The sequence below is a fragment of the Volvox carteri genome, assembly GCF_000143455.1.
Source record: "Volvox carteri f. nagariensis unplaced genomic scaffold VOLCAscaffold_1, whole genome shotgun sequence".
Taxonomy (NCBI): domain Eukaryota; kingdom Viridiplantae; phylum Chlorophyta; class Chlorophyceae; order Chlamydomonadales; family Volvocaceae; genus Volvox; species Volvox carteri.
The window spans coordinates 639,998-650,624 of NW_003307545.1; the positions used below are offsets into that span (position 1 = coordinate 639,998).

The 10,627-nt window shown below is 53.9% G+C and overlaps 1 protein-coding gene across 1 annotated transcript in view; it reads left to right on the forward strand.

Annotated features, from left to right (window-relative positions):
* Window positions 1-4,549: 4,549 nt before the first annotated feature.
* VOLCADRAFT_102618 (uncharacterized protein) overlaps window positions 4,550-10,627 on the forward strand; it is a gene marked incomplete at both ends in the record, with an annotated part of 16,261 nt that continues 10,183 nt past the window's right edge. Inside the window, 11 exons of the mRNA XM_002945600.1 lie at window positions 4,550-4,635; window positions 4,723-4,809; window positions 5,237-5,374; window positions 5,703-5,787; window positions 6,627-6,695; window positions 7,105-7,275; window positions 7,910-8,013; window positions 8,462-8,576; window positions 8,777-8,872; window positions 9,060-9,193; window positions 9,841-10,046. Of these exons, the coding sequence (XP_002945646.1) occupies window positions 4,550-4,635; window positions 4,723-4,809; window positions 5,237-5,374; window positions 5,703-5,787; window positions 6,627-6,695; window positions 7,105-7,275; window positions 7,910-8,013; window positions 8,462-8,576; window positions 8,777-8,872; window positions 9,060-9,193; window positions 9,841-10,046 (1,291 nt within the window). The remainder of the gene's footprint in view (window positions 4,636-4,722; window positions 4,810-5,236; window positions 5,375-5,702; window positions 5,788-6,626; window positions 6,696-7,104; window positions 7,276-7,909; window positions 8,014-8,461; window positions 8,577-8,776; window positions 8,873-9,059; window positions 9,194-9,840; window positions 10,047-10,627) is intronic.

The window sequence follows — 10,627 nt, forward strand, 5'->3', positions numbered from 1 at the left end:
CAGCCCCGCCCTGCCCTGCCCTGGGGTAATTACCCCGCTCCGGAACCAAAAACGTACCTGCAGTAGCATTCCAAGCATAGCATCCTGCTGAACCTGGCCCTCCAGTACGTATTGTAACTGCCGGTCCGTGCGAACTTTGAACAAGGCACGTGCAGTGGCTGTGGCGTACGCCAGCATGGGTCTGCGACACGCCGTACAGGACGACGCACGAGCGCGCCGTGTGGCACAGGTAAACCCTTCGTCACGAAACTTACTTACTACTTTGCACTAATAAATAATGGTGTGCTGATGGTGTACTGCGCCAATCAATCTAACATACATACGAGATGATGATGGCATGTAATGGTTTCGTTCGGGATTTGAGACTCGACCCTTCAAATTTGAAAAATGGAACTGTATTCGAGAAATCACGGGAAAACGGTCCGTTAGTGTGCGGGTGCAGGCATGGGGCGTGCGATGAGGGGAGGGGTATACTTGCTCATGTTATCGCTGTTACGCCCCTCCTTCCACAGCGAGACGGCGTCAGCCAGCAAAACCCGCACGGTTGTTCTGACTGATGCGAATTCCCATGACTGCTAGGGAGTGGAGGATCGTTACGAGCGTCCCTCCAGTCGTACGTAATCGTTGTTCAAGTCACCATTCCCCGACGCACAACATAGTCGTACAGTCGCCATCGCCCACTCAACAGTTCATCCTCCTGCCACATAAACCGTGGCGGTAGCGCCTCGCGAGCCCACACCATGCGCGGGGTCCGCGGGGGCTCATCGCGCCATCCACCCCGCAAGTCTCAGCACCCACATGGCGCCACCACACCCCTTAGGCCGTTACCTGGCCCCAGACGCCTGCATCATGTACAGCCGCAACCGAAGGTAGTTGGGCAACCGCTCCACGGCGGCCAGCTGCGAGAAAGCCAAGGGATCCCTGCTGCCCTTGAGTGCCGCCACCAGCTCCGGAGCCGCTGCTACGGCGTCGCCCACTGCCGGGTCCACGTCCAGCAGCAGCGCCGGCGGCACGTTGCTGATATCCTCCTCGCAAACTGCCTGAGCGGTCGGCGTGACGGCCGGAATGGGAGCCCAGGTAAGGCGCAGGTAAGGCACATGAAGCTGGCTATTGCTGGCTATTGAATGTAGAGCGCACACGTGCGCACGCACGTGAAGTGAAAAGTGTACGCACATGCAGCGAGCGCAATGCCATATTTCACACAAAATCTGTCATGCAGGTTTGTGTTTCTGTCTGTCTGTCTGTCCATCTGTCTGTCTGTATGTTGTTACAGGGTGGTTAAGCTTCACCAGCGGCCCCCTTTCCCGAGTCTGTATATATGATGTGTGAAACAGGGGGGTGTATCTTCGCCCGTGGCAGCTACCCTGCGAAACCCTGCCTTCCCCGGTATTTCGGGGCACCCTCATCCAGTCACCCTAGTCAACTTCTCAGTGGATCGCTCAGGTTCCGCACCCACCACCAGCATCCAACGGAATCTGCCGGGTCGACAGCGGCCCAACTCCATTCCTGGTCGGCTCGCAGGTTAACTTTATTCCAGGTCACCACCGTCCATCAACTAGGGGCGCAATGCCTTCCACCATCGGAAGGACTTTGACCCTAACGGGTATCGATCCCGGAATCTCCCGGGGGCAATGGTCGCGCCTTACCAGTGGTGCCAAACCCTATGTATATATGTATGTTCCTGGGGACGATAGGGCGCTTTGACCCAAATTGGATTCAACCTTTCTTTGTTGGCATTTGATTCGATTCGATCAGATCAGCAGGCAACCAGAGCGGAGTAATTTAAGCTCCGGGCCATGGCACCATTGAAACATCCACCCGCCCCCCAACACCCGCGTTCCCATCCGCATTCACAGCGCCGTCACCCAATCATTCTCCAAATGCCTTTCCTACCTGCACTGCAACCACACCACAATCGCCACTAACCATCACCACCTGCCCCCGTCGTGGCCACCCTCACGTCCACGCCGCCCAACACACGCACCCTTATAATGACCCACATCGCTCACCTGCAGCAGTACAGCAGCAGCTGGCTTTCCGGACCTACCCAGCAACTCCACAAGCTCTTGCTTTGTGTAAGAGGTGAAGAGGTATGGGATGCTTTTGTGCTCGTCGGAGTCCGAATGGACATCCCGAATCGCATCCGTGATGGAGGGGACAAGGTCGTTGCCTGCATCACCCGCGTCCGGGCAGCAAGCGCATATAGAGGGGGGGTGGATGGGGGAGGCGTGCGTTGCCCGGCTGGCTGTTACCCTGCCCCAGATCCCAAGCAGGAGTCCCCCAGCCTTGTGATCGACAGGGGCTTCGGAACGCGACAAAACGCCGTAACGCGCAAAAAACTTGGGTGTTTGTGCAATGCCGTAGCGAGGTATGGTCATATATATGGAGAAACGACAGGATGGCAGCTGCGTTACAGAATATGCCGTCGATGGAGCGCAAAGTTACAAAGCATGTCGCGCAAGATGTCCTTGCGGCCGACGTACTGCAACATCTTGCGGTTTTCTGGGTGAAGCTTTCATAATAGGATCCCACCTCGCTTGATGGACGCTGGCACAAGCCCCGGCCTGGGCTCTTGCTCAGGTAGCCGTATCTGCCTTAAGCTTATCATCGTATTTTCAGCGTTTTGCCCCGCAGAGCCCTCCAGTTCGCGAACTCGCGCCTTCAGCCTTAAGATAAGCTGCTTAGCCTCCTCAAGGGAGGTCAACGCTGACACATCATTTTGGTCCGCCTCAACAAACCGGTCCATCTCCAATGTAGATGCCAGCAATGCATCTGCCCTGACAGCTTCTCCTGACGTTAAGACACTCCTCGCCGGAGCGGGTATCTGTTCTCGCTGCGACTCCAGCGAGGACGATGCTGCGGCCCCAGGAAGCTGTGCTTGTTCTCGTAATCCTTGAAAACACCGTGCGAGCCAGCCGACCATGTCTGCTGTCCTCGTACCGCTCCAAGGCAAGGCCAAGGAACAACTTTGTCATGCAGCGGTGAAGTGACGCATCACTACTGGTCGCAGTAAAAGCCAGCATGGCGAACGCTCTCACGCTGCATATGGCAGAAGTTTAATAACTGGCTGCGCGCATTGGTGAAGCCTTCCCCATGGGGTCGGGAAAGAAGGGGCGAAGAGATACGCGTTTTCAAGGCTGTGTAAGTTGAAGTTTTTTGCTAGCTAAATAACAAACACCCAAGCATATGCAGGGGGCCCGATGTAGGCTTAAAGGCCATGCTAGACGTACGGCGTTTCCAACAGACAACGTCCTTTGGTTGGAGCAGAAATACAATTTTCCGTGCATTTTCAATATCTCGTTGATGTAACTTTGCAAAAACCATTCAGGAAACATACTTTCGTTCCTTCTTCAGGTGGGAGCTGAGAGGTACGAGCTTGCGTCGACGTCTAGGGCGTAATTCGTCTCTGTTTAAGGCGCTTCATGAGCCTTTGGGTTCGTCAGGACCTTACAAGCTCATGAAGCTTGTAACCATTCACCCATCCATCCATCCATCCAATTTAAAGTTATCTCATGTTTCCCACTTAGTTACAACCGGACAGGATTGAGCATGTACGCTAGCTGTCGGTTACAACGACTTTGCACATGATGACCTGGTAATCCGTAATGGCCTCTAGTTATTTCCGGTAATATTTTCTGACTTCGATGCGATGCCTGCTTTCATGCGCGTCATCATGGACCATTTATACACCAACAATTGATCTCTGCCACGGGAAAACTGGTCCAATTTTGACATGTGTTTTGTCACTGTCCCGATGCGCTGGAGGCGAGTCCAAAGAGGTTCCGGCAGCCATGGGCACCTCTGCGCATACGCGCACCTCCACAGCATACCTGCATCTCTAACTTATACCTTGCCATTTCCTGCTGGATGCATCCCAAGACCGCCGGAGCATGACATCAATAGAGGTTTGTATGGAAGTAAGCTAGGGTAGGCGAAGACGGACTGCACCCCAGCAAGGAAAGATGGATGCTTACTAGTAACCGGTGGACTGATCACTACAGCCGTCCTTACTCTGTGCTTTCGATCTTGCATGACATGATGTACTTCATCGCACCGTAACCGGTCAACATTCCTGCGGAGAACTTGTGTTGATTTTTTCATCCTACATGCTGCTACATTGTATTGGTAGTCGATAGTCGCACAGCCGTGGCATGCTAGCAAGAGATTGGCCTATAACTGGCCTATGCTATAAAGCTTGCGAATTGTACGGCATGAGTTGAGCTTCGCTTTGTAGCTTTGCGTAATTCTCACTGAGTCAAATTTGCGTTGTACATAAGGTGACTTGACCTCTAGGGCATCGTGTTGCGGGGGGTCGACTTTCGGTGTCATCCCTCCAAGGCTGAAGCCAAAAGAAAATGCGAGAAAGACCTTACTATATTGCATGAATATAAACCTGGAAGAGAATGTTCGTGGCGGTATTCCACTCAGGTTCTAAGATTTCAGATTGCAGATGAACTGTGTTTCATGTAGAGCGCTTTGCAAGGCTTTTAGGGATTTAGATTAAGGATTTGGAGAGAGAGCATTGAGCGTTTGTGGAGAACAGTGAAATATGGCGGAGGGCATCGGGACGCTGTCTCGCGAAGTCCTGGAGGAGAGGTTGATGGAGGCTCGTCGGACCTACCGACTTAATATGGGGTAAGTTGGTACCAACGGATAGCCCTACACTTATACCGCCGAAGTGCATGTCGCCAATTCTTGGCGGATATGCAACGTGCTCTGTAGATATGCTGGGCTCAAGCAACTGCCTCCTGGGTTTGTGGATCTGGTGAAGAAATACAATCCACACATCACTGAGCTGGAGCTTTCCAGGTGGGGATTATGGGGTGAGCATTGCGCGCGTTTGTTGCGGACTTATGAGTCGTCCTACAGCGAGAACGTTCCGGTGGTGAACAACCTACCACCGAACAACGAGATCGCGTACCGGCATTCCAAGTCAACTTGGTTGACTTGATCCCTCCTATATGACCCAAGGGTCGCATTAGCTCTCAGTCCGAAACCTATTACCCAGTCCCCTTATGCGCCTCCACTATCAATACGGGTGAAGTCTGTTGCAGACACACCGTACCACCCTTGACAAACCATCGCTTGCCATGCCGTACCTCAAGGGAAAAAGCAATCGACGATTCTGTCCTATCCCATCCCATTCCAGCCCAAGCTCCGCCCCAACACGTCCTGGCCCCACACTCCCAAACCACCCGCCAGCCCAGTCTCCCCCTCCCACCCCCTTGCATCCGAGCCATAACCCCTGCCCCAAAATCAATACACGCAGCAATGACATCACCGACCTACCGGACGAGCTGGAGGAGTTCCGCTATCTGCGCATCCTCCGCCTCAAATACAACCAGCTCAAGCGCATTCCGGCCGTCGTCTACAGGTCTGCGCGCGAGGAAGGGACTCAAAACGTGGTGGATTTGCGATCTGGGTCAATGCGGGACTTTCGCGGCGGGTTGAGGAATAGGTGGAGTTCAAAAGTAGGTTGGGTTTAAAAACAGGTTGCTGTTGCTGCGACTTTGGAGGCGATGGCCATGGCCATGGATGCACCATGCGTGAGATGGCAGTGGACTCGCTCAGCCCCTCAGGATAACACGCTGCCCCTACGCGGCGTGCCCCTGCACACCGTCACACAGCATGTCGTTGCCGCTTTCCCCCTGCCGCCGCATTGGCTGCTGCTGGTTACCGTTTGCCGTTTGCCGTACCAACAGATTACAGCAGCTCATGGTGTTCGACGTCAGCGGTAACAAGATCTCCAAAGTGGATGAAGCGATCGGACATCTGACGTTGCTAAAGGTGGTAGCGGCTGGGCCCGGGGGGGGGCTAAGGGGGGAAATACACACACGCACACACACAGACGCGCATACACACCGCTCTACGGTGGAACCTGCGGGTTGCTCTGCCCGCTTGTCTGTTCGCACTGTCTGCCTCGGGTGGGCTTTCTTATATGCCGTACGCCGGGAGTCCTTATATACCGCGAGGGATATAGCCTCTTGCTGCAGCTCCTCAGGGATGGCATGGGAAGCCTCATGCCCAATATACTCCATACATACATACATACACACTTTTGTCCTACTACTCCCCAGGTTCTACTGTCCCTCTCTCTTCCTCCGCAGCCGTTAGTGTCGTGAGTGTCGTACCTATCCTGAGTATTCCTGTGCCTGTGTGGCCTAATCAGCAGCACCAGCGCACCAGCAGCAGCGCGTAGTGAACACTTGAATCTTTTCCCCTGATGAGGAGGATGGTGGTGGGAAGGACGCGAGAGTGGCAGGACATGTAGCAACGAACCTTATCCTAAACACCTGAGCCTCACCCCACAGCGCAGGGTGTGCATTTTCTACGGCATGTGAAAACTTTCTATGTTTTATATGTGTATGATATCCTCCCCCACGAACACATCACCCCCTACGTCCGTTCCCACATTTGGCTCCTCCTTTGGACTCCAGAAGAAGCTGTTGCTTTGGTGGACGTCAGCTCTGGCCGGATGACCCTTTGCTCTTTTTTCTTGCATCACATGATTTGTCCCGCCCCCGCCCACCACCACCACTGCTACTTTTAACCCGCTCACCTAACATACACCAAACCACCTTTCACCGCTACCATGTTCACTTCACACCCCCGGCAAATCTGCGCAGGAGCTGGATGTTTCCGGAAATGAGATCACGACTCTGCCGGACTCCTTGGCTACCCTGCCCAAGCTGGAGGTGGGAACAGACTGGCCCCGGAAGGGGATCGGGGAAGCGGGGGAGGGGGGAGAGAGAATGGGAGAGGTGAGGGGGAAGGGAGATGGGTGAGGTGACGTGAGGTAAGGTGAGGCGAAGGGTGAGGCGAAGGGTGAGGTAAGGTGAGGCGAAGGGTGAGGCGAAGGGTGAGGTAAGGTGAGGCGAAGGATGAGGGAGGGAGAAGGGGGAAGGGGGGAAAAGGGGAGGGAGGGAGGGCAATGCCTCGCCCGCGGGGCTATAGAACAAGAGACGGAGGAAGCAGTGCACCGCAGGACCATCGGCCGCTAGGGGGAAGACCCTCTCTTCTGCAACTGAACCCGCCAACTGGGGCCCCACTGACACCCAACTGAACCGCAACTGCACTGCTTTCCCGCCTCCCCGGCCCCCCAAGGTCATCCAAGTGGAGAACAACCGCTTGGAGCTGCTTCCCGACAACCTAGGTGAGCTGGCGGCCGTTATCAAGATGGACCTGTCCACCAACAACCTGCGCTACCTGCCCAACAGTTTGGGGCAGCTCAAGAAGGTTCAGCGAATAGACGTGGGGAACAACTTGCTAACAAAGGTGCGAGAGGAAGGGTGGTGCGAGAGAAAGGGTGGTGCGAGAGGAAGGGTGGTGCGAGAGGAAGGGTGGTGCGAGAGGAAGGGTGGTGCGAGAGGAAGGGTGGTGCGAGAGAAAGGGTGGTGCGAGAGAAAGGGTGGTGCGAGAGAAAGGGTGTGCGGGGAAGGGTGTGCGGAAGGGAAATGCAACGGAGTGCCGCGAGGGTTGAGGTTGATGAGGTGGCGCTAGGCGGGTGGCCGGCGAGTGTGCGGGGGGTTATGGTTGAGGGGTAAACCCTTCCCCCCAAAGCGGAAAGCTTTTGAAGAATTGAGAGATGATGGCTGGTGTGCGGCTGGGCGAGGGGGAAATACAGTTTGGATAGAAGATGAGGTGGTCAAGGTTTTAACCAGAGAGCTTAAAAAGGAAATGAATTCGGTTACGGTAGCTTCGAACAGTTGTAATGACCGTTGGGTGGGCAGTTGGGGCGGTTGTGGGAAGGAGTCCACAGCGGAAAAAGGGACGTCGGCCATTGTTGAGCCTTTGCTTCTTGCATGTGATGTTTCCTTCGCCTCGGTCCCCCTTTTTTGGGATGCCGGCAGTTGATACTTATACTGTGCATTATATATGTTTGCATTGTGTATACTTCGAACTCCCCCAGGTTCCCCCCAGCATGGGGCACCTGAAGACGCTCAAGGAGTTCAACCTGCGGTACAACAACCTGGACGACCGATACAAGGCCAAAGTGGAGGAGGGCCTGTCTAAGTGGGTACGGGGGGAACTACCTAACGATTGGCTGAAATGGCCCACGACTGCTGTGCTAATGCTGCTACTGCTAATGCAGACGATGGGGAGGACGCTGGGGTTGTTGCTCCTGTTGGTCTAGATTCTGCTGCTGCTGCTCTGCTGGTGCTGCTGCCGCTGCTTCTGTTGCTTCTGTTGGCTTATGCTGATCAACCCTCCTTTCGCTCATAGTCTTTCTTCAGTACTGAAAATCCTCGCTCTGAATGCTCTTTGCACCGGGAACAAAGTCTGAGAAATCTGCTACTGCTGCTACGACTAAAGCTTCTGCTTCTCATGTTGATGGTATCGTTTATTGTTTATTATATATATATATAACACCTGATTATTATTATTATTATCATCCTTATTATTATTATTATTATTATTATATTGTTGTTGTTGTTGTTTGTCCTTTTTTGTTTGTTGTCAGGTTCCTAGCTTTCCTTCGTGAGGAGGAGGAACGCGAGCGACTGGAGGAGATCGAGCGGCTGAAGCCCATTGGGACCCCCGTGGGCTCCTACCTGGAGTACCGCTGCAAGGCGGAGGTGGGCCGGGGGGAGGAGAGAGGGGGGGAAGGAGAGAGGGGGGCAGGGAAAGGGGTGAGATAGGGGAAACCGCAGTCAGTGCCATTGACAGGGGAGGCCAACCCCCAGTACCCGCCATTACCACACCCTGTCAGGGGCCCCAGTACCCGAGACACACACACACACACACACACACACGCCACCTAACGTACGTGTCCCAGGTGGGTCAGCTGGTCAAGACTGAGATGGGCGACACCACCGTGGACAACAGGTGCTGGATACGCACCGGACACACACTGACACAGGCGCGTATGTATGTATGTATGGAGGGAGGGATGTATGGATGGGGGGATGGAGGGCTGGAGGTATCTGTGTGTGTGTGTGTGTGTCTGCGTGTTGTTGTACGTTGGTGTGGTTATTCCGCTGTTGTATCGGTGTTGATGTTGCGGAATTCGTTGTTACTGTTGTTATTGTTCTTCATCTTCTTGTACGACTGCCGTACAGGTGGGCAGCATGTTGCTCATCTTCGGCGGTCAGCTCCAGAAGGACGGCTCCACAACCAACGACCTGTTCTGGATGACTATGGACCGAATGGAGTGGCACAACCAGCCGTGCAAGGGGGAGAAGCCCACGGCGAGGTGGGTGGGGTAGTGGCAGTCGGAAGGGGGGCGGGAGGCGGGGTGACAGGTCCGCTAGCTCTGAGTTCGATTGGAATTCCTCCGCTATTCGCAACTCATCCGCCATAAGCACATAACGGTGCTTGTAAGGAACACACACGCACACACACACACACACACACGCACACACAGACACACACACGCACACACAGACACACACACACACGCACACACACACACACACACACACGCACACACACACACACACAGACATGCACACACACACACACGCACACACACACACACACAGACACACGCACATGCACACACACGCACACACACGCACACGAGGTCAGGTTGCGCATATCCAACACCACACCTTAAAACCGCAAAACTTCTCGCGGCTCATTCCATTTAAAGACATGGCCCATTTAAACACAATGACTCAAGTAACAATACCGCCACACAGTCAGACATACTGACATACTGACATACAGACCCTATAATGTCCTCCGGTCGGATACGTTAAGCACAGACGCACACACATACGTACAGACATACAGACATGCACATACACACCACATCCTCGCGTCCCAGCTGCTATACGACTTATTATCATCATCATCATCACTGTCCTCCTCCTTCTTCTTCTTCTTCTTCTTCTTCAGGTACAACCATGCCGCCTGTTACGATGAGGAGAACAATCGGTTGGTCATCTTTGGCGGTCGTACCGCGGAGCGGAAGCGGCTCAACGACGTCGCCTTCCTGGACCTGGACTCCTGGACCTGGTACAAGCCGTCCACGGAGGGTGCGGCGCCGTCGCCGCGGGAGCAGGCGGTAGCCACCTTCTGGGCCGGGAATATGGTGCTGTTCGGTAGGTGGCGCGTCAGTGTGGCCACTGCTTAGGGGGTCATTATTTATTGCCTTGCGTGTGGGCCGTCTGTTTGTTTCCATGCGCCGCCTGTTGTGTTGTTAACACACACACACACACACACACACACACACACACGCACACGCACACGCACACCAGTGCAGCACACGGCCGGTAGCTCTACTCTTCACGAGTCTGGAGCCCACTTTAACAACCATAACACACACACGACGGCTTCATGTATACTTACATACATATAATATACATATGACCCCTTTCATCCCCCCCCACACATACATATGACCCCTTTCATCCCCCCCACACACATACACATACCGCGCTACGGAGCATGCTTGGGTGAAGTTAATTGCGAACCAACCTCTCGCCACTTCCCCCCTAGCGGCGGCTCCGAAGATCCTTAAAAAACATATATATACATACATACATACATACATACATACATACATACATACATACATACATACATACATACATACATACATACATACATACATACATACATACATACATACATACATACATACATACATACGGGGGCTATCTCCCCTGGACTAGCCCAGGGA